Source organism: Oncorhynchus gorbuscha, linkage group LG05 (assembly GCF_021184085.1).
Source record: "Oncorhynchus gorbuscha isolate QuinsamMale2020 ecotype Even-year linkage group LG05, OgorEven_v1.0, whole genome shotgun sequence".
In the NCBI taxonomy this organism is placed as follows: domain Eukaryota; kingdom Metazoa; phylum Chordata; class Actinopteri; order Salmoniformes; family Salmonidae; genus Oncorhynchus; species Oncorhynchus gorbuscha.
In genome coordinates this window covers 2,048,247-2,072,825 of record NC_060177.1, presented here as the reverse complement: position 1 = coordinate 2,072,825, position 24,579 = coordinate 2,048,247, and the positions used below count along the sequence as shown (strand labels likewise).

Here is a 24,579-nt window from a genome sequence, read left to right as displayed (position 1 = left end):
CCCAGGGTCAGTACCTCTCAATAGAACTACTGCTTCATTCTGTAGTTTACAGAGGAATGTTGATTGTAGATTAATTGTCACATTTTCCCCTCTTCTTTTTTTTTACAGAAATTAGACATTTCACACTGAATTAACCCTGTCAGTCCTGAGACTCCAGCAAAATTAATTTACCTGACTTTCATTTATCTGCATGTTCAGCCCTGATATTTAGCCTCACAATGAAGTGTTCTACCATTTTCTGTTTTTATTCCATAAAAATAATATATATTGTGAAACTCCTTTCCTATTCACGAACAAGATTCAAAGCGGGACAGCAGGAAAAAAGACTCAGAGATGTGACTTCATCAACGAAACTGTAATGGGTGTTTTTCTTTTCAACTCTCCCCGGGGTAGTACAAACAAAGGCCATGGTAATGGCTATCCAAACAAACTAGCAGTTCGTACTAAACACAAAATCAACAACTTGAGATGAATGTTTAACAGAAAATCTGTGGAATTTGCCTCATGCTTGTAATCACTCTGTCCCCCTCTGCCCCTTCAGTCGGGCAGAAGTTAACTTCCTGAGGGCCGGGGGCAGTATTCGAAAATATCGGATGACTGACATGCCCAAAGTAAACTGCCTGTTACTCAGGCCCAGGAGCTAGGATATGCATATAATTGGTAGTATTTGGATAGAAAACACTCTGAAGTTTCTAAAACTGTTAAAGTAATGTCTGTGAGTATGACAGAACTGATATGGCAGGCGAAAACCGAGAATCCAGAATCAATCTGGAGGTTTTTTTTTAGGTGTCTGCCCATTCTAATCCTTGTTAATGGGAAAATCAAAGGAATACACATCACAGATTGCAGTTCGTAGGGCTTCCAGTAGATGTCAACAGTCTTTGGAAAGAGTTTCAAGCTTGTTTCAGGTTTCAGTTTTTGGAAAAATTAGCTAGAATTTGTTATTTTTCTAGGTGGCTCCCATTTTGACTAGTAACTGACAATACTATTCCCCTTATTAAATTTGATAATTTATTTACATATTAGGGTACCTGAGGATTGATTAGAAATGTTGTTTGACTTGTTTGGGCGAAGTTTACAACTTTTGGGATTCCTTTGTCTGCATTTTGAACGAGGGAAACAGGTCGATTACTGATTCAAGCGCGCCAACTAAACTGACAGGGATATTAGATGAAAGGTTGCTGGATCAAATCCCTGAGCTGACAAGGTAAAAAACTGTTGTTCTGCCCCCTGAGCAAGGCAGTTAATTCACTGTTCCCCCTGAACAAGGCAGTTAACCCACTGTTCCCCTGAACAAGGCAGTTAACCCACTGTTCCCCTGAACAAGGCAGTTAACCCACTGTGCCCCTGAACAAGGCAGTTAACCCACTGTTACCCCGAACAAGGCAGTTAACCAACTGTGCCCCTGAACAAGGCAGTTAACCCACTGTTCCCTGGGTACCTTTGACGTGGATGTCGATTAAGTCAGCCCCCCCGCACCTCTCTGATTCAGAGGGGTTGGGTTGAATGTGGAAGACACATTTCAGTTGAAGGCATTCAGTTGTACAACTGAGTAGGTATCCCCCCCTTTCCCCAACTGAGTAGGTATCCCCCTTTCCCCAACTGAGTAGGTACCCCCCTTTCCCCAACTGAGTAGGTATCCCCTTTCCCCAACTAAGTAGGTATCCCCCTTTCCCCAACTGAGTAGGTACCCCCCTTTCCCCAACTGAGTAGGTATCCCCTTTCCCCAACTGACTAGGTATCCCCCTTTCCCCAACTGACTAGGTATCCCCCCTTTCCCCAACTGACTAGGTACCCCTCTTTCCCCAACTGGCTAGGTATCCCCTTTCCCCAACTGAGTAGGTATCCCCCTTTCCCCAACTGACTAGGTAACCCCCTTTCCCCAACTGACTAGGTATCCCCCCTTTCCCAACTGACTAGGTACCCCCCCTTTCCCCAACTGACTAGGTATCCCCCCCCCTTTCCCCAACTGACTAGGTATCCCCCTTTCCCCAACTGACTAGGTATCCCCCCTTTCCCCAACTGAGTAGGTATCCCCCCTTCCTTACATGTAAAAACAATGTACACATTAAGACACGTGGTTGAGTGGTAAAACATTCACAAACACAAAGCCTCCCAACAGGAGACGGGGGTTTAATCGCTGGTTCTACAGCCTGTGTCACCGTCACAGGAAGTTTTCATAACCACTTCCTGTCTCTCTCTGCAGGTGGGCCTTTTGAGTGGGATCTGTCTGATCGTAGGAACCATGATCGGCTCCGGCATCTTCATCTCCCCTAAGGCAGTGCTGCTGGAAACGGGAGCCGTAGGACCTTGTCTGTGTGTCTGGGCCGCCTGTGGGGTGCTAGCTACACTGGGTGAGGAGACACACACACACAGGCTACACTGGGTGAGGAGACACACACACACAGGCTACACTGGGTGAGGAGACAGACACACAGGCTACACTAGGTGAGGGGACACACACACACACAGGCTACACTGGGTGAGGAGACACACACACACACAGGCTACACTGGGTGAGGAGACACACACACACACAGGCTACACTGGGTGAGGAGACACACACACACACAGGCTACACTGGGTGAGGAGACACACACACAGGCTACACTGAGTGAGGAGACACACACACACACACAGGCTACACTGGGTGAGGAGACAGACAGATGGACAGGCTACACTGAGGACGGAGACAGACAGACAGACAGACAGACAGACAGACAGACAGACAGACAGACAGACAGACAGACAGACAGACAGACAGACAGACAGACAGACAGACAGACAGACAGACAGACAGACAGACAGACAGACAGACAGACAGACAGACAGACAGACAGACAGACAGACAGACAGACAATGTGAAGAATGAGAATGTGAGAAGGGCTCAGTGTGAGAAGGGCTCCGTGTGAGGAGGGCTCCGTGTGAGAAGGGCCCCGTGTGAGAAGGGCTCAATGTGAGAAGGGCTCAGTGTGAGGAGGGCTCCGTGTGAGAAGGGCCCCGTGTGAGAAGGGCTCAGTGTGAGAAGGGCTCCGTGTGAGGAGGGCCCCGTGTGAGAAAGGCTCAGTGTGAGAAGGGCTCAGTGTGAGAAGGGCTCAATGTGAGAAGGGCTCAGTGTGAGAAGGGCTCCGTGTGAGGAGGGCTCATGTGAGAAGGGCTCCGTGTGAGAAGGGCCCCGTGTGAGAAGGACTGGAGCTGCATCCCAGATGGCACCCTAACCCTATGGGTCGTGGTCCTACTACCCTACTAACATGAACCCTGCTGAGTTATTAAGAGGCTAGGAGGGAATTCCTCTCCCAACATGAACCCTGCTGAGTTATTAAGAGGCTAGGAGGGAATTCCTCTCCCAACATGAACCCCGCTGAGTTATTAAGAGGCTAGGAGGGAATTCCTCTCCCAACATGAACCCTGCTGAGTTATTAAGAGGCTAGGAGGGAATTCCTCTCCCAACATGAACCCTGCTGAGTTATTAAGAGGCTAGGAGGGAATTCCTCTCCCAACATGAACCCTGCTGAGTTATTAAGAGGCTAGGAGGGAATTCCTCTCCCAACATGAACCCTGCTGAGTTATTAAGAGGCTAGGAGGGAATTCCTCTCCCAACATGAACCCCGCTGAGTTATTAAGAGGCTAGGAGGGAATTCCTCTCCCAACATGAACCCTGCTGAGTTATTAAGAGGCTAGGAGGGAATTCCTCTCCCAACATGAACCCTGCTGAGTTATTAAGAGGCTAGGAGGGAATTCCTCTCCCAACATGAACCCTGCTGAGTTATTAAGAGGCTAGGAGGGAATTCCTCTCCCAACATGAACCCTGCTGAGTTATTAAGAGGCTAGGAGGGAATTCCTCTCCCAACATGAACCCTGCTGAGTTATTAAGAGGCTAGGAGGGAATTCCTCTCCCAACATGAACCCTGCTGAGTTATTAAGAGGCTAGGAGGGAATTCCTCTCCCAACATGAACCCTGCTGAGTTATTAAGAGGCTAGGAGGGAATTCCTCTCCCAACATGAACCCCGCTGAGTTATTAAGAGGCTAGGAGGGAATTCCTCTCCCAACATGAACCCTGCTGAGTTATTAAGAGGCTAGGAGGGAATTCCTCTCCCAACATGAACCCTGCTGAGTTATTAAGAGGCTAGGAGGGAATTCCTCTCCCAACATGAACCCCGCTGAGTTATTAAGAGGCTAGGAGGGAATTCCTCTCCCAACATGAACCCTGCTGAGTTATTAAGAGGCTAGGAGGGAATTCCTCTCCCAACATGAACCCTGCTGAGTTATTAAGAGGCTAGGAGGGAATTCCTCTCCCAACATGAACCCTGCTGAGTTATTAAGAGGCTAGGAGGGAATTCCTCTCCCAACATGAACCCTGCTGAGTTATTAAGAGGCTAGGAGGGAATTCCTCTCCCAACATGAACCCTGCTGAGTTATTAAGAGGCTAGGAGGGAATTCCTCTCCCAACATGAACCCTGCTGAGTTATTAAGAGGCTAGGAGGGAATTCCTCTCCCAACATGAACCCTGCTGACTTATGATGAGACTAGGATAGATTTCATCTCCTGATTGATTAGTTAGTAACTATTAATTGACTAGTTAAGAACTAGTTACTAACTGCCTTTGTTGTCTAGGTCTTAATTGATTAGTTAGGAACTCCCCTCACCTGGTCGTCTAGTTCTTCATTGATTAGTTAGGAACTCCCCTCACCTGGTTGTCTAGGTCTTAATTGATTATTTACAAACTCCCCTGGTTGCCTAGGTCTAATTGATTAGTTACAAACTCCCTGGTTGTCTAGGTCTTAATTGATTAGTGAAGACTCACCTGGTTGTCTAGGTCTTAATTGATTAGTTACAAACTCACCTGGTTTTCTAGGTCTTAATTGATTAGTGAAGCACTCACCTGGTTGTCTATGTCTTAATTGATTAGTGAAGAACTCACCTTGTTGTCTATGTCTTAATTGATTATTGAAGCACTCACCTGGTTGTCTAGGTCTTAATTGATTAGTTAGGAACTTACCTGGTTGGCTAGGTCTTAATTGATTAGTTAGGAACTCACCTTGTTGTCTATGTCTTAATTGATTATTGAAGAACTCACCTGGTTGGTTAGGTCTTAATTGATTAGTGAAGCACTCACCTGGTTGTCTAGGTCTTAATTGATTAGTGAAGCACTCACCTGGTTGTCTAGGTCTTAATTGATTAGTGAAGCACTCACCTGGTTGTCTAGGTCTTAATTGATTAGTGAAGCACTCACCTGGTTGTCTAGGTCTTAATTGATTAGTGAAGCACTCACCTGGTTGTCTAGGTCTTAATTGATTAGTGAAGAACTCACCTTGTTGTCTATGTCTTAATTGATTATTGAAGAACTCACCTGGCTGGTTAGGTCTTAATTGATTAGTTAGGAACTTACCTGGTTGTCTAGGTCTTAATTGATTAGTTAGGAACTCACCTGGTTGTCTAGGTCTTAATTGATAAGTTACAAATTCACCTGGTTTTCTAGGTCTTAATTGATTCGTGAAGAACTCACCTGGTTGTCTAGGTCTTAATTGATTAGTTAGGAACTCACCAGTTTTTGTAGTACTTAATTGATTAGTGAAGAACTCACCTGGTTGGTTAGGTCTTAATTGATTTGTGAAGAACTCACCTGGTTGTCTAGGTCTTAATTGATAAGTTAGGAACTCATCTGGTTGTCTAGGTCTTAATTGATAAGTTACAAATTCACCTGGTTTTCTAGGTCTTAATTGATTCGTGAAGAACTCACCTGGTTGTCTAGGTCTTAATTGATTAGTTAGGAACTCACCAGTTTTTGTAGTACTTAATTGATTAGTGAAGAACTCACCTGGTTGGTTAGGTCTTAATTGATTCGTGAAGAACTCACCTGGTTGTCTAGGTCTTAATTGATTAGTTAGGAACTCACCAGTTTTTGTAGTACTTAATTGATTCGTGAAGAACTCACCTGGTTGTCTAGGTCTTAATTGATTAGTTAGGAACTCACCAGTTTTTGTAGTACTTAATTGATTAGTGAAGCACTCACCTGGTTGTCTAGGTCTTAATTGATTAGTGAAGCACTCACCTGGTTGTCTAGGTCTTAATTGATTAGTGAAGCACTCACCTGGTTGTCTAGGTCTTAATTGATTAGTGAAGAACTCACCTGGTTGTCTAGGTCTTAATTGATTAGTGAAGCACTCACCTGGTTGTCTAGGTCTTAATTGATTAGTGAAGCACTCACCTGGTTGTCTAGGTCTTAATTGATTAGTGAAGCACTCACCTGGTTGTCTAGGTCTTAATTGATTAGTGAAGCACTCACCTGGTTGTCTAGGTCTTAATTGATTAGTGAAGCACTCACCTGGTTGTCTAGGTCTTAATTGATTAGTGAAGAACTCACCTGGTTGTCTAGGTCTTAATTGATTAGTTAGGAACTCACCAGTTTTTGTAGTACTTAATTGATTCGTGAAGAACTCACCTGGTTGTCTAGGTCTTAATTGATTAGTTAGGAACTCACCAGTTTTTGTAGTACTTAATTGATTAGTGAAGCACTCACCTGGTTGTCTAGGTCTTAATTGATTAGTGAAGCACTCACCTGGTTGTCTAGGTCTTAATTGATTAGTGAAGCACTCACCTGGTTGTCTAGGTCTTAATTGATTATTGAAGAACTCACCTGGTTGTCTAGGTCTTAATTGATTAGTGAAGCACTCACCTGGTTGTCTAGGTCTTAATTGATTAGTGAAGAACTCACCTTGTTGTCTATGTCTTAATTGATTATTGAAGAACTCACCTGGTTGGTTAGGTCTTAATTGATTAGTTAGGAACTTACCTGGTTGTCTAGGTCTTAATTGATTAGTTAGGAACTCACCTGGTTGTCTAGGTCTTAATTGATTAGTTAGGAACTCACCTGGTTGTCTAGGTCTTAATTGATAAGTTACAAATTCACCTGGTTTTCTAGGTCTTAATTGATTCGTGAAGAACTCACCTGGTTGTCTAGGTCTTAATTGATTAGTTAGGAACTCACCAGTTTTTGTAGTACTTAATTGATTAGTGAAGAACTCACCTGGTTGGTTAGGTCTTAATTGATTCGTGAAGAACTCACCTGGTTGTCTAGGTCTTAATTGATTAGTTAGGAACTCACCAGTTTTTGTAGTACTTAATTGATTAGTGAAGAACTCACCTGGTTGGTTAGGTCTTAATTGATTCGTTAAGAACTCATCTGGTTGCCTAGGTCTTAATTGATTAGTTAAGAACTTATCTGGTTGCCTTGGTTTTAATTGATTCGTTAGGAACTCACCTGGTTCTCTAGGTCTTAATTGACTTAGTTAGGAACTCACCTGGTTGTCTAGGTCTTAATTGATTAGTGTCAACTAGCTGTCTGTCTCTGAGCCTGCCTGTCTGTCTGCAGGGGCACTGTGCTACGCGGAGCTGGGCACCATGATCACTAAGTCTGGAGGGGAATATGTGTACTTGATGGAGGCCTATGGGTCAGTGATGGCCTACCTCTACTCATGGAGCACAATCATGGTCGTACAGCCCTCCGCCTCCGCCATCATCGCCCTGAGCTTCGCAGAATACACCTCCACACCGTTCTACCCAGGATGCACTCCTCCCATTGTGGTCACCAAGTGCCTGGCTGTAGTGTGCATCTGTGAGTGTGAATATTTCTTGAATTATGAAAAATCTTAATAGAAAACAATCGGCATGCACTTCCTGAATGGACTGAATTAAAACCATGGCTCTATCTAAATTTGTGTTCCTTGCATCGTATTGGAGGAGAAGATCCAAGGTCCCTCCCCTCTGACCTTCTCCAATGCCTTTTGAGAAGAGAGGATGCCTGGGATCGAGTAAAGATGAATTAAAAAATAGCCATGACCTGACCCCAACATGCTCTTCCTGCCTTGTGTTCTTCTCCTCCTCCTCTTCCCCTTTTCTCCTCCTCTTTCTTGTCTCCTCCTCCTCCATCTCTTCCTCCCGCTTCCTCCGCCTCCTGCTCCCGCCTCCTGCTCCTCTAGTATCTTAAAAACCATCAAATGGTGTTGTTCACTTGAGCAAGGCTCTTAACCCCTGAACTGATCCCCAGGCTCTTAACCCCTGAACTGATCCCCAGGCTCTTAACCCCTGAACTGATCCCCAGGCTCTTAACCCCTGAACTGATACCCAGGCTCTTAACCCCTGAACTGATACCCAGGCTCTTAACCCCTGAACTGATCCTCAGGCTCTTAACCCCTGAACTGATCCCCAGGCTCTTAACCCCTGAACTGATCCCCAGGCTCTTAACCCCTGAACTGATCCCAGGCTCTTAACCCCTGAACTGATCCCCAGGCTCTTAACCCCTAAACTGATCCCAGACTCTTAACCCCTGAACTGATCCCCAGGCTCTTAACCCCTGAACTGATCCCAGGCTCCTAACCCCTGAACTGATCCTGAGGCTCTTAACCCCTAACTGCTCCCTGGGCACTACAGTAGCATGACACTAGTAGATGCCCACAGTTCCAGCCTCATACACATGTCTGTCTGTCTGTCTGTCTGTCTGTCTGTCCGTCCGTCCGTCCGTCCGTCCGTCCGTCCGTCCGTCCGTCCGTCCGTCCGTCCGTCCGTCCGTCCGTCCGTCCGTCCGTCCGTCCGTCCGTCCGTGGGAGTGGTTGACTACAACAGAAAACCAACTTCTGTCTCATATGGATTAATAAAATATTCCTCTTCCTCTTCCTCCCCCTCCAGTTCTGATCGTGTCGGTGAACTGTCTCAGTGTGAAGCTAGCCAACTATGTCCAGAACTTCTTCACTGCAGCCAAGCTTCTCATCATCCTGGTCATCATAGTGGCGGGCATCGTCCTCTTGGCACAAGGTTGGTACTTTACACATTCTGTCTGCTACCCTTATGGCACCCTATTCCCTATATAGTGCACTACTTTAGACCAGAGCCCTATGGCTCCCTATTCCCTATATAGTGCACTACTTTAGACCAGAGCCCTATTCCTTATATAGTGCACTACATTAGACCAGAGCCCTATTCCCTTTATAGTGCACTACATTAGACCAGAGCCCTAGGGCACCCTATTCCCTATATAGTGCACTACATTAGACCAGAGCCCTATTCCCTTTATAGTGCACTACTATAGACCAGAGCCCTATTCCCTATATAGTGCACTACATTAGACCAGAGCCCTATTCCCTTTATAGTGCACTACATTAGACCAGAGCCCTATGGCATCCTATTCCCTATATATATTCCACTACTTTAGACCAGATCCCTAGGGCGCCATATTCCCTACATAGTGCACTACTTTAGACCAGATCCCTATGGCGCCCTATTCCCTACATAGTGCACTACTTTAGACCAGAGCCCTATGGCACCCTATTCCCTACATAGTGCACTACTTTAGACCAGAGCCATATTCCCTTATTTAGGTGTGGCATAACAAAGCGGTTGAATACTTATTGATTCAAGACATTTTAGTTTTTAATTTCTAATTAATTTGTAAACATTTCTAAAAACGTAATACCACTTTGACAATAATGGAGTATTGTTTGTAGGTCAGTAAGACAAAATCTAAATTTAATAAAATTCGGGCCGTAACACAACAAAATATTGAAACAAAATCAAGGGGCGTGAATACTTCCTGAAGCCAATATTCAAACCAAAAACTGTGTTCGGAAGGGAGGGGCCTCAAAACACCTCAACGTCAACAGTGAAGAGGAGACTCTGGGATGCTGGCCTTCTAGCCAGAGTTCCTCTGTCCAGTCTCAACATCAACAGTGAAGAGGAGACTCTGGGATGATGGCCTTCTAGCCAGAGTTCCTCTGTCCAGTCTCAACGTCAACAGTGAAGAGGAGACTCTGGGATGATGGCCTTCTAGGCAGAGTTCCTCTGTCCAGTCTCAATGTCAACAGTGAAGAGGAGACTCTGGGATGATGGCCTTCTAGCTAGAGTTCCTCTGTCCAGTCTCAACGTCAACAGTGAAGAGGAGACTCTGGGATGATGGCCTTCTAGCCAGAGTTCCTCTGTCCAGTCTCAACGTCAACAGTGAAGAGGAGACTCTGGGATGCTGGCCTTCTAGCCAGAGTTCCTCTGTCCAGTCTCAACGTCAACAGTGAAGAGGAGACTCTGGGATGATGGCCTTCTAGCCAGAGTTCCTCTGTCCAGTCTCAACATCAACAGTGAAGAGGAGACTCTGGGATGATGGCCTTCTAGCCAGAGTTCCTCTGTCCAGTCTCAACGTCAACAGTGAAGAGGAGACTCTGGGATGATGGCCTTCTAGGCAGAGTTCCTCTGTCCAGTCTCAACGTCAACAGTGAAGAGGAGACTCTGGGATGCTGGCCTTCTAGGCAGAGTTCCTCTGTCCAGTCTCAACGTCAACAGTGAAGAGGAGACTCTGGGATGATGGCCTTCTAGGCAGAGTTCCTCTGTCCAGTCTCAACGTCAACAGTGAAGAGGAGACTCTGGGATGATGGCCTTCTAGGCAGAGTTCCTCTGTCCAGTCTCAATGTCAACAGTGAAGAGGAGACTCTGGGATGATGGCCTTCTAGGCAGAGTTCCTCTGTCCAGTCTCAACATCAACAGTGAAGAGGAGACTCTGGGATGCTGGCTTTGTTTTGCTGCTTTTTGTTCAGTTGCTCTGTCTTCCTCTTGTCCAGTTGCTATGTCTTGCTTGTTCTATGGTGCTATTGTCAACAGTGCCCAGGGAAGACCCGGCTGGCTAAAACCGGCACTTTTACTGAAACGTTGATTAATGTGCACTGTCCCTGTAAAAATAAAATAAACTAAACTAAACTAAACTAGCCAGAGTTCCTTTGTCCAGTCTCAATGTCAACAGTGAAGAGGCGTCTCCGGGATGCTGGCCTTCTCGGCAGAGTTCCTCTGTCCAGTCTCAACGTCAACAGTGAAGAGGAGACTCTGGGATGATGGCCTTCTAGGCAGAGTTCCTCTGTCCAGTCTCAACGTCAACAGTGAAGAGGAGACTCTGGGATGATGGCCTTCTAGGCAGAGTTCCTCTGTCCAGTCTCAACGTCAACAGTGAAGAGGAGACTCTGGGATGATGGCCTTCTAGCCAGAGTTCCTCTGTCCAGTCTCAACGTCAACAGTGAAGAGGAGACTCTGGGATGATGGCCTTCTAGCCAGAGTTCCTCTGTCCAGTCTCAACGTCAACAGTGAAGAGGCGACTCCGGGATGCTGGCCTTCTAGCCAGAGTTCCTCTGTTCAGTGTCTGTGTTCTTTTGTCCATTTTAATCTTCTTTGTTTTTATTGACCAGTCTGAGATGTGGCTTTTTCTTTGCAACTCTGCCTAGAAGGCCAGCATCCAGGAGTCGCCTCTTCACTGTTGATGTTGAGACTGGTGTTTTGCGGGTACTATTTAATAAAGCTGCCAGTTGAGGACTTGTGAGGCATCTGTTTCTCAAACTAGACACTCTAATGTACTTGTCCTCTTGCTCAGTTGTGCACCGGGGCCTCCCACTCCTCTTTCTTTTCTGGTTAGAGACAGTTTTCTAATGATGAATTAGTCTTTAAAACGATAAACTTGGATTAGCTAACACAACGAGTCATTGGAACACAGGAGTGATGGTTGCTGATAATGAGCCTCTGTACACCTATGTAGATATTCCATTAAAAATCAGCCGTTTCCAGCTACAATAATCATTTACAACATTAACAATGTCTTTACTGTATTTGTGATCAATTTAATGTTATTTTAATGGACAATAAATGTGATTTTCTTTAAAAAACAAGGACATTTCGAAGTGACCTCAAACTGTTGAACGGTAGTGTACATACTGTTTGTGTCCAGGAAACACTGAGAATCTGTCCAACCCATTTGAAGGAGCCTCAACCTCCTTTGGATCCATTGGACTGGCGTTTTACAACGGGCTCTGGGCCTACAATGGGTGGTAAGACTACACCTGCATCCCAAATGACACCCTACTTCCTATATATGTCAATACTTTTGACCAGGGCCCGTAGTGCTCTAGTCAGGGGGGCCCGTAGAGCTCTAGTCAGGGCCCATAGCGCTCTAGTCAGGGGGGGCCTCTAGCGCTCTAGTCAGGGGGGCCTGTAGTGCTCTAGTCAGGGGGCCTGTAGCGCTCTAGTCAGGGGGGCCCGTAGCGCTCTAGTCAGGGGGCCCGTAGCGCTCTGTCAGTGGGGGCCCGTAGAGCTCTAGTCAGGGGGGTCAGGGGGGCCTGTAGCGCTCTAGTCAGGGGGGGGTGCTCCGGGGGGCCTGTAGTGCTCTAGTCAGGGGGACCCATAGTGCTCTAGTCAGGGGGCCCATAGCGCTCTAGTCAGGGGGCCCGTAGCGCTCTAGTCAGGGGGCCCGTAGCGCTCTAGTCAGGGGGGCCCGTAGCGCTCTAGTCAGGGGGGGCCTGTAGCGCTCTAGTCAGGGGGCCCGTAGCGCTCTAGTCAGGGGGCCCGTAGCGCTCTGTCAGTGGGGGCCCGTAGCGCTCTAGTCAAGGGGGGGCCTAGTCAGGGGGGCCCGTAGCGCTCTAGTCAGGGGGCCCGTAATGCTCTAGTCAGGGGGCCCGTAGAGCTCTAGTCAGGGGGCCCTAGTCAGGGCCCGTAGTGCTCTAGTCAGGGGGCCCTAGTCAGGGCCCATAGCGCTCTAGTCAGGGGGGCGCCTAGTCAGGGGGGGCCTGTAGCGCTCTAGTCAGGGGGGCCCGTAGCGCTCTAGTCAGGGGGGGGCCTAGTCAGGGGGGCCCGTAGCGCTCTAGTCAGGGGGCCCGTAATGCTCTAGTCAGGGGGCCCGTAGAGCTCTAGTCAGGGCCCATAGCGCTCTAGTCAGGGGGGCCCGTAGTGCTCTAGTCAGGGGGCCCGTAATGCTCTAGTCAGGGGGCCCGTAGAGCTCTAGTCAGGGCCCATAGCGCTCTAGTCAGGGGGGGTGCCTATTCAGGGGGGCCCGTAATGCTCTAGTCAGGGGGGGAGCCTAGTCAGGGCCCATAGCGCTCTAGTCAGGGGGGCCCATAGTGCTCTAGTCAGGGGGCCCGTAGCGCTCTGTCAGTGGGGGCCCTAGCGCTCTAGTCAGGGGGCCTATAGTGCACTAGTCAGGGGGCCCGTAGCGCTCTAATCAGGGGGGCCCGTGGCGCTCTAGTCAGGGCCCATAGTTCTCTAGTCAGGGCCCATAGTTCTCTAGTCAGGGCCCATAGTTCTCTAGTCATGGCCCGTAGTTCTCTAGTCAGGGCCCATAGCGCTCTAGTCAGGGGGGGCCCATAGTTCTCTAGTCAGGGCCCATAGTTCTCTACTCAGGGCCCATAGTTCTCTAGTCAGGGCCCATAGTTCTCTAGTCATGGCCCGTAGTTCTCTAGTCAGGGCCCATAGCGCTCTAGTCAGGGGGGGACCATAGCGCTCTAGTCAGGGCCCAGAGTTCTTTAGTCAGGGGGGCCCATAGGGCTCTAATCAGGGGGGCCCGTGGCGCTCTAGTAAGGGCCCATAGTTCTCTAGTCAGGGCCCATAGTTCTCTAATCAGGGGGGCCCGTAACGCTCTAGTCAGGGCCCATAGTTCTCTAGTCAGGGCCCATAGTTCTCTAGTCAGGGCCCATAGTTCTCTAGTCAGGGCCCATAGTGCTCAAGTCAGGGGGGCCCGTAGCGCTCTAGTCAGGGGGGGCTCATAGCTCTCTAGTCAGGGCCCATAGTTCTCTAGTCAGGGCCCATAGTTATCTAGTCAGGGGGGCCCGTAGCGCTCTAATCAGGGCCTTTGGCTCTAATCAGGGCCTTTGGCAGGGCCCATAGTGCTCCAGTCAAAGTATTGCACTAAGCTGGGGGTTGGGTATCATTGGGGATTTCTGTTTTGAATGTCAACCCAACCTGTTTATACGTGGTTCTATAAACACGTGTTGTCTCTCAGGAATCAGCTAAACTTTATAACAGAGGAGCTGAAAAACCCAAACAGGTGAGTGTCCAAAATGGGTAATTCAATTGATTCAGCCACTTCAATTGATTCAGCCACTTAAGAATTGAAGGAAAATTATGAAAACACAGAGACAAAAGATAAAGTGTTTAATGATTGTATTTGTTTTATTGGTCTGATTTTCGGGGAAGCCTGGGTTCCCTTGGCATTCACACGCCACCTCCTTTCCTGTTAGGGAGACAACAAGAGTTTAACCAACTCTCTGTCTCTCGATCTGTGTGCTCCATAATCCATCTCTCTATCTCACACTAACTCTCTGTCTCTCTAAATCTCTCTATATATCTCTCTCTCTATCTCTCTCTAACAGAAACCTTCCCCTGGCCATTATCATTGGTATTCCCTTGGTGACTTTGTGCTATGTGCTGGTCAACATTGCCTACTTCAGCGCCATGACCGCTACGGAACTACTACAGTCTCCCGCTGTTGCTGTGGTAAGAGGGTCGTCATGGAGATAGAGAGGGGCGGAGACAGAGGAAGCCATTGGTGTGGCTCATCATATCTCCCTTAGCAAGAACAAGACGCATTATTTTAACAACAAACAATTACATTTTATTTATTGTGTCCCCCCCCCCCCCCCCCGTCTCCTCGGAGGGACTTGTTTGTGCCCCTTAGACTTTTTGTGACAGAGTGCTGTACCCCCTGTCGTGGGTAGTCCCTGTGTTTGTCGTCTTCTGCCCCTTAGACTTTTGGTGACAGAGTGCTGTACCCCCTGTCGTGGTTAATCCCTGTGTTTGTCGTCTTCTCCACCTTCGGAGCGGCCAATGGGAGCTGCTTCACAGCCGGCAGGTAAAGGGACAACTTCAGGAAGACATTGTTTTTGCTAATCTTATTTAATCAAAACAAATGTATTTTATAAAACCCATTGTTTTTTTTATATCAGTATTTTATAAAACCCTTTTTATATCAGCAGTTGTCACAAAGTGTTTAACAGATTGAATCTGCTTTTCTAAAAGAACCGAGCACAAGCAGAGTTAAAAATGGTGAAAAGAAAGAAAACCAAATTCAGGTTCAACATATTGCCAATATTATGTTTGAACTAACATGTCCAATTTGTAAGTCGCTCTGGATAAGAGCGTCTGCTAAATGACTTAAATGTAAATGTAAATGTTTGTGCTCTGTCCCACCTCAGGTTGACCTATGTGGCAGGAAGAGAGGGTCACATGGTAAAGATCTTGTCCTATATCAGTCTGAAGCGTTACACTCCTTCCCCTGCCCTCATCTTCAATGTAAGTCTGAGATACAGTGATACACAAAATCAGAGTCAACAAAGTTAGAAATAACACCATAAATATTCACTTACCTTTGATGATCTTCATCAGAAGGCACTCCCAGAGATCCGAGTTTGACAATAAATGACTGATTTGTTCCATAAAGTTCATCATTTATGTCCAAATAGCCACTTGTTGTTAGCGTGTTCAGCCCAGTAATCCATTTTCATGAGGCGCAGGCACTTCGTCCAGACAAAAATTCAAAAACTTCTGTTTACAGTCCTTTAGAAACATGTCAAACAATGTATGGAATCAATCTTTAGGGTGTTAACATAAAACATCAATAATGTTCCAACCGGAGAATTCCTATGTCTTCAGAAAAGCACTGGAACGAGAGATAACTCTGTCGGGAGCCCTCGTCATGAGACTGAGACACTGTGCCAGACCACTGACTCAAAGAGGTCTCATGAGCCCCTCCTTTATAGAATCCTCATTCAAGTTTCTAAAGACTGTTGACATATAGTGGAAGCCATAGGAAGTGCAACTTTACCAATATCTCAATGTGTATTCGGTAGGCCAAGCTTTGAAAAACTACAAACCTCAGATGTCCCACTTCCTGGTTGGATTTTTCTCAGGATTTTGCCTGCCATATGAGTTCTGTTATACTCACAGACATCATTCAAACCATTTTAGAAACGTAAGAGTGTTTTCTATGCAATACTACTAATAATGTTGATATATTAGCATCTGGGACAGAGTAGGAGGCAGTTCACTCTTGGCACGCTATTCATCTAAAAGTGAAAATGCTGCCCCCTATCCCAAAAAGGTTTTAATTAAACTTTGGATGGTGTATCAATACACCCAGTCACTACAAAGATACAGGCGTCCTTCCTAACTCAGTTGCCAGAGAGGAAGGAAACCGCTCAGGGATTTCACAATGAGGCCAATGGTAACTTTAAAGCAGTTACAGAGTTTAACAACAACATTGCAGTTACTGCACAAAACTAACCTAAATGTCATTGAAAACAAGGACGTCTGTACAGAAAAAATATTCCTAAACATGCATCCTGTTTGCAATAAGGCACTAAAGTAAAACTGAAAAAATGTGGCTCAGAACTTAACTTTTTGTCCTGAATACAAAGCGTTATGTTTGGGGTAAATTGAACACGTCACATGACTGAGCACCAGTCTTCATATTTTCCAGCATGGTGGTGACCTGGTTCAGTCTGCTTTCCAACAAACACTGGGAGAGAAATTCACCTTTCAGCAGGTCAATAACCAAAAACACAAGACCAAATATACACTGGAGATGCTTAATAACTTCTTCGGGATCGTATACCCTTTCAGGGGACGGGTGAGCTAACGTAGGCTAATGTGATTAGCATGAGGTTGTAAGTAACAAGAACATTTGCCAGGACAAATTTTGAACAGAAATGCAAAGGTTCATTTGATCAGTCTGACTTTGCAAACACACTGCTGCTAACTAGTGGCCAAAATCTAAATTGCAGCTGGGCTGGAATAATACATTATGGATTTTCTCTTGCATTTCCAAGATGATGTTACAAAAAAAAAGAAAGGGTATTTTTTTCTGACCTATTGTGTTATATTCTCCAACATTCCTTCCACATTGACATAAACTTCAAAGTGTTTCCTTTCAAATGGTACCAAGAATATGCACATGCTTGCTTCAAGGCCTGAGTTACAGGCAGTTATATTTGGGTATGTGATTTTAGACAAAAAATGAAAAAAAGGGGCGGACCCTTAAGATGTTGTTAACAAGACTTTGAATGTTCCTGAGTGGCCTAGTTACAGTTTGGACTTAAACCGTGTTGAGAATCTCTGCACATCAGTTGGTAGAGCATGGTGCTTGCAGTGCAAAGACAGTAGGTTTAATTCCCATGGAGAAAACATACATAAAATGTCTGCATGAATGACGAAGTCGTTTTGGATAAAAGTGTCTGATAAATGACATTATATATTATAGCAATGATCAACAACCAACTTGACAGAGCTTGCAGAATTATAAAAGAATAATGTGCCTATAACCTGATCCATCACTTTATACATTACTGCCCCCCAGTGGCCTAACCTATAACCTGACCCATCACTTTATACATTACTGCCCCCAGTGGTCTAACCTATAACCTGATCCATCACTTTATACATTACTGCCCCCCAGTGGCCTAACCAATAACCTGACCCATCACTTTATACATTACTGCCCCCCAGTGGCCTAACCTATAACCTGATCCATCACTTTATACATTACTGCCCCCCAGTGGCCTATCCTATAACCTGACCCATCACTTTATACATTACTGCCCCCCAGTGGCCTAACCTATAACCTGAGCCATCACTTTATACATTACTGCCCCCCAGTGACCTAACCTATAACCTGAGCCATCACTTTATACATTACTGCCCCCCAGTGACCTAACCTATAACCTGACCCATCACTTTATACATTACTGCCCCCCATTGACCTAACCTATAACCTGACCCATCACTTTATACATTACTGCCCCCCAGTGGCCTATCCTATAACCTGAGCCATCACTTTATACATTACTGCCCCCCAGTGGCCTATCCTATAACCTGAGCCATCACTTTATACATTACTGCCCCCCAGTGGCCTAACCTATAACCTGACCCATCACTTTATACATTACTGCCCCCCAGTGGCCTAACCTATAACCTGATCCATCACTTTATACATTACTGCCCCCCAGTGGCCTATCCTATAACCTGACCCATCACTTTATACATTACTGCCCCCCAGTGGCCTAACCTATAACCTGAGCCATCACTTTATACATTACTGCCCCCCAGTGACCTAACCTATAACCTGACCCATCACTTTATACATTACTGCCCCCCAGTGGCCTAACCTATAACCTGAGCCATCACTTTATACATTACTGCCCCCCAGTGGCCTAACCTATAACCTGACCCATCACTTTATACATTACTGCCCCCAGTGGCCTAACCTATAACCTGAGCCATCACTTTATACATTACTGCCCCCCAGTGACCTACCCTATAACCTGACCCATCACTTTATACATTACTGCCCCCCAGTGACCTAACCTATAACCTGACCCATCACTTTATACATTACTGCCCCACAGTGGCCTAACCTATAACCTGATCCATCACTTTATACATTACTGCCCCCCAGTGACCTAACCTATAACCTGACCCATCACTTTATACATTACTGCCCCCAGTGGCCTAACCTATAACCTGACCCATCACTTTATACATTACTGCCCCCCAGTGGCCTAACCTATAACCTGACCCATCACTTTATACATTACTGCCCCCAGTGGCCTAACCTATAACCTGATCCATCACTTTATACATTACTGCCCCCAGTACTATCCTATAACCTGACCCATCACTTTATACATTACTGCCCCCAGTGGCCTAACCTATAACCTGACCCATCACTTTATACATTACTGCCCCCAGTGACCTAACCTATAACCTGACCCATCACTTTATACATTACTGCCCCCAGTGGCCTAACCTATAACCTGAGCCATCACTTTATACATTACTGCCCCCAGTGACCTACCCTATAACCTGACCCATCACTTTATACATTACTGCCCCCCAGTGGCCTATCCTATAACCTGAGCCATCACTTTATACATTACTGCCCCCCAGTGGCCTAACCTATAACCTGATCCATCACTTTATACATTACTGCCCCCCAGTGACCTAACCTATAACCTGACCCATCACTTTATACATTACTGCCCCCCAGTGGCCTAACCTATAACCTGACCCATCACTTTATACATTACTGCCCCCCAGTGACCTAACCTATAACCTGACCCATCACTTTATACATTACTGCCCCCCAGTGACCTAACCTATAACCTGACCCATCACTTTATACATTACTGCCCCCCAGTGGCCTAACCTATAACCTGACCCATCACTTTATACATTACTGCCCCCAGTGTCTAATCTATAACCTGACCCATCACTTTATACATTACTGCCCCTGTGTCCTAACCTATAACCTGAGCCATCACTTTATACATTACTGCCCCCCAAGGGACTAATCTGTAAACTGACCCATCTCTTCATACATTACTGCCCCCAGTGGCCTAACCTATAACCTGACCCATCACTTTATACATTACTGCCCGCCAGTGGCCTAACCTATAACCTGACCCATCACTTTATACATTACTGCCCTCCAGTGGTCTAACATGGCCTAACATATAACCTGACCCATCACTTTATACATTACTGGCCCCCAATGGTCTAACCTATAACCTGACCCATCACTTTATACATTACTGGCCCCCAGTGGCCTAACCTATAACCATTACTGCCCCCAGTGGCCTAACCTATAACCTGACCCATCACTTTATACATTACTGCCCCCAGTGGCCTAACCTATAACCTGACCCATCACTTTATACATTACTGCCCCCCAGTGGCCTAACCTATAACCTGACCCATCACACTTTATAGTGTCATTAACCTGACCCATCACCACTGTGGTCCTAACCTATAACCTGAGCCATCACTTTATACATTACTGCCCCCCAGGGGACTAATCTGTAAACTGACCCATCTCTTCATACATTACTGCCCCCAGTGGCCTAACCTATAACCTGACCCATCACTTTATACATTACTGCCCGCCAGTGGCCTAACCTATAACCTGACCCATCACTTTATACATTACTGCCCTCCAGTGGTCTAACATATAACCTGACCCATCACTTTATACATTACTGGCCCCCCAATGGTCTAACCTATAACCTGACCCATCACTTTATACATTACTGGCCCCCCAGTGGCCTAACCTATAGCCCGACCCATCACTTTATACATTACTGCCCCCCTGTGGCCTAACCTATAACCTGACCCATCACTTTATACATTACTGTCCTCCAGTGGTCTAACATATAACCTGACCCATCACTTTATACATTACTGCCCCCCCCCAGTGGCCTAACCTATAACCTGACCCATCACTTTATACATTACTGCCCCCCAGTGGCCTAACCTATAACCTGACCCATCACTTTATACATTACTGCCCCCCCCCCCCAGTGGCCTAACCTATAACCTGACCCATCACTTTATACATTACTGCCCCCAGTGGCCTAATCTATAACCTGACCCATCACTTTATACATTACTGCCCCCAGTGGTCTAACCTATAACCTGACCCATCACTTTATACATTACTGCCCCCCAGTGGCCTAACCTATAACCTGACCCATCTCTTTATACATTACTGGCCCCCCAATGGTCTAACCTATAACCTGACCCATCTCTTTATACATTACTGGCCCCCAGTGGCCTAACCTATAACCTGACCCATCACTTTATACATTACTGCCCCCCTGACCTAACCTATAACCTGACCCATCACTTTATACATTACTGCCCCCCAGTGGCCTAACCTATAACCTGATCCATCACTTTATACATTACTGCCCCCCAGTGGCCTAACCTATAACCTGACCCATCACTTTATACATTACTGCCCCCCAGTGGCCTAACCTATAACCTGACCCATCACTTTATACATTACGGGCCCCCCAGTGGCCTAACCTATAACCTGACCCATCACTTTATACATTACTGCCCCCCAGTGGCCTAACCTATAACCTGACCCATCTCTTTATACATTACAGGTGACACGGATGATTCAAATGATCAAAGCTTGATGATTAGTTCATTATTTGAATCAGCTGTGTACCAACACTTTACATATTGCATTTATATTTCTGTTCAGTGTGTATAAGTAAAATCCTCTGTCCTCGGTTGCAACACTCACTAATGAGTTCCAAACTGCCTCTAGAAGCAACGTCAGCACAGGAACTGTTCGTTGGGAGCTTCATGAAATGGTTTTCCATGGCCGAGCAGCATCACACAAGCCTAAGATCACCATACGCAATGCCAAGCGTCGGCTGGAGTGGTGTAAAGCTCACCGCTATTGGACTCTGGAGCAGTGGAAATGTGTTCTCTAGAGTGATGAATCACACATTACCAACTGGCAGCCAGACAGAGGATACTGGAGACATATCAGTTTGTCGCTCACACGGTGCGGGTTCTACAGGCGATTTCATTACGATTTTGTTGTCCGGATTGTCTCGTCTAGAAAAAAGATGCTTTTAGTTTCAGAAGAAGCTTGTAAGGTATATAATCGACGGAGGTTCTGAGGAAAGCCGTTTTTTAGGTCCAGATGCCAGCGGGTGTTAAGAAGCACAGTTTGGCGGGTCATGTTTCAGAGGATGCATGACTTGAACTTCGCCCGTTGGGGAGTTGCAGCGATGAGACAAAATCGTAAAATCATGAAATTGGGGGGACAAAAATTACAACAACAAACAATGAACAAACTTGCAAAGAGGAGAACTATCAGGACTTTAAGTTAAGTTGTGGAATTGTTAGGTTAGATTACTCGTTGGTTATTACTGCATTGTCGGAACTAGAAGCACAACCATTTAGCAACACTCGCATTAACATCTGCTAACCATGTGTATGTGACAAATACATTTGATTTGATGTCTTGAGATGTTGCTTCAATATATCCACGTAATTTTCTGCCTCATGATGCTATCTATTTTGTGAAGTGCACCAGTCCCTCCTGCAGCAAAACACCGCCACAACACGATGCTGCCTCATGATGCCATCTATTTTGTGAAGTGCACCAGTCCCTCCTGCAGCAAAGCACCAACACAACATGATACTGCCACATGATGGTGTTCTTCAGCTTGCAAGCCTCATGGACCGTAATGCTTTGAGAACATTCCAAGCTCTGAAAGACCCATTAACAGCCTCAAAGACACATATATATTACCAGGCTCAAAGACACAGACTGATCTATCTTTATAAATATAAACAACTCTTGGAATGCTCATATTCTGAGCTAGCCATTAAAGTATGGTTCACAGATCTAAATTCATCTGAACAACCTTTTACCTGGAACAGAATATGCAAAAATATGACTTTGACATCATCAAATCAAATCAAATGTATTTATAAAGCCCTTCGTACATCAGCTGATATCTCAAAGTTCTGTACAGAACCCCAGCCTAAAACCCCAAACAGCAAACAATGCAGGTGTAAAAACACGGTGGCTAGGAAAAACTCCCTAGAAAGGCCAAAACCTAGGAAGAAACCTAGAGAGGAACCGGGCTATGTGGGGTGGCCAGTCCTCTTCTGGCTGTGCCGGGTAGAGATTATAACAGAACATGACCAAGATGTTCAAATGTTCATAAATGACCAGCATGGTCCAATAATAATAAGGCAGAACAGTTGAAACTGGAGCAGCAGCACAGTCAGGTGGACTGGGGACAGAAACTGGAGCGGCAACATCATGTAATCCGAACTATCAATGTATCTTAAGTTTGTTCACAGGAAACATTTTAAGATGAAATTGGCCCCAACTGTTCACCGTTCACTGAAACATACTGAAATTCCCATATAAGAACGATGTGTCTTAATGTTCTCTGAACTATTTGAGAACATTCGCAATGTCAAACCAGTTGAAGAACGTGCCTAGAACATTACTGAAATTAAATGTAACTCTTTCTACTTTTAGGAAACGTTCTGTTAAAGTAATGAAATGCCAAGAAATAAAGTTTTTTTTTCTCAAGTTCCTTAATAAATGTGCTGCTTCATTTTACCCTGTTGTGGTGGTTGTTGTGATTGTAGGGTTATTCTGGCCGTATTCTACATTATCCCAGCAGACATCAACACCCTGATCAACTACTTCAGTTTACTCTGTTGTTGTTGTGATTGTAGGGTTATTCTGGCCGTATTCTACATTATCCCAGCAGACATCAACACCCTGATCAACTACTTCAGTTTACTCTGTTGTTGTTGTGGTTGTAGGGTATTCTGGCCGTACTCTACATTATCCCAGCAGACATCAACACCCTGATCAACTACTTCAGTTTCGCCCTGTGGGCTTTCTACGGCCTCACAGCTCTCGCTCTCATCGTCATGCGCTTCACCAGGAAGGAACTCAAGAGGCCCGTCAAGGTAAGACTAGATTCACATTGCCATATATCCAAGTCCTCTTCATCTCTTGGCTATTGGAAGAACATAGTTACAACTATCATGTTGAGCTCGTGGACGGTCAGTCCTTACATCCATAGATCTGTCTCTACATTTTAGAGTGGTTCCATTTCTCCAGTCACATCCCTCAGCTGGTTACCACAACAAATGGGGTGGTAACCGCTCTGATGTTTACCTGAATCCCAGATTCACTTAAACCTGTTTTTAGAGCAATACTGTCCCAGATCCCTCCTGTGAGACTGACAGGTGGTTATGTCCTGGTTGTCCCCCAACAGTGTCCCATTCCCATAGCAGTGCTGGTGGTGATAGTGTCCTGCTACCTGGTCCTAGCACCGATCATAGACAAGCCAGAGCTGGAGTATCTGTACTGTACCATCTTCATCCTCAGCGGTCTGCTGCTCTACTTCCCCTTCGTTCACCGCAGGTTCAGCTGGACACGCAGGGTCATGAGTGAGTAACTACCCACTGCTCAGAGTTGCTGACACTCGAGTGTTGAGAGAGAGCCTTTATCCCAAAATGGCCGCCTATTCCCTTTGTAGTGCACTAGAAGACAACACTGGCTTGTGTCCCAAAATGGCCCCTTATTCCCTGTGTAGTGCACTACCCTATGGGCCCTGGTGAAAGGTAGTGCACTATAATATAGGGGATAGGGTGCCATTCGGGAAGCAGACACTATTATCTTCTGCAACTTGGGTCTTTGTGTATCAAAATGTTTTATTCCTCAGTGAGCCGTAGTGGAGTTCTTCCCCTTTAGATAATTCCAGTCATTGTGGAGCCAAACTCAGAAGGTCACAGAGCCTATAGATCATGCTGTGATTGGGCTGATGTCACCTTCATTAAAGTTTATTTATTTATTATTGACCTTTTAATTAGCCTGATTGGTCCAATATGACCTTTAACCTCTCACCTCCCCTGCAGGGCCAATCACCATGCACCTCCAGCTGCTGATGGAGGTCGTTCCTCCTGAGAAAAACGAATAGAGGAAGATAATAAACAGCCTAAACTGACTGATGTGGACAAATGTATTTGTGCATCCCAAATGTTACCCTTTTCCCTATGTGGTGCACTACCCCATAGACCCTAGTAAAAAGTAGTACACTACTTAGGGAATAGGGTGCCCTTTGAGACATAGACTTAGAAATTAAGGTTCTGTCCTGTGTCATAATGAAGGTACTGTCCTGTCTCATAATGAATGTTCTGTACTGTGTCATAATGAAGGTTCTGTACTGTCTCATAATGAAGGTTCTGTACTGTGTCATAATGAAGGTTCTGTACTGTGTCATAATGAAGGTTCTGTCCTGTCTCATAATGAAGGTTCTGTACTGTGTCATAATGAAGGTTCTGTCCTGTCTCATAATGAAGGTTCTGTCCTGTCTCATAATGAAGGTTCTGTCCTGTCTCATAATGGTCTATTATATATGGTCTAATGTTGTTATGGTCTAATGGTCTAATGGTGT

General features: G+C 45.8%; 1 protein-coding gene across 1 annotated transcript in view; it reads left to right on the top strand.

The window, feature by feature from the left end:
• LOC124034985 (b(0,+)-type amino acid transporter 1-like) overlaps positions 1-24,268 on the top strand; it is a 28,595-nt gene extending 4,327 nt beyond the window's left edge. Inside the window, exons 2-12 of the mRNA XM_046348376.1 lie at positions 2,207-2,354; positions 7,374-7,616; positions 8,687-8,812; positions 11,751-11,850; positions 13,794-13,838; positions 14,164-14,287; positions 14,539-14,642; positions 14,986-15,082; positions 22,937-23,086; positions 23,398-23,572; positions 24,041-24,268. Coding sequence (XP_046204332.1) covers positions 2,207-2,354; positions 7,374-7,616; positions 8,687-8,812; positions 11,751-11,850; positions 13,794-13,838; positions 14,164-14,287; positions 14,539-14,642; positions 14,986-15,082; positions 22,937-23,086; positions 23,398-23,572; positions 24,041-24,102 — 1,374 coding nt within the window. The 3' untranslated portion in view covers positions 24,103-24,268. The remainder of the gene's footprint in view (positions 1-2,206; positions 2,355-7,373; positions 7,617-8,686; positions 8,813-11,750; positions 11,851-13,793; positions 13,839-14,163; positions 14,288-14,538; positions 14,643-14,985; positions 15,083-22,936; positions 23,087-23,397; positions 23,573-24,040) is intronic.
• Positions 24,269-24,579: the final 311 nt, after the last annotated feature.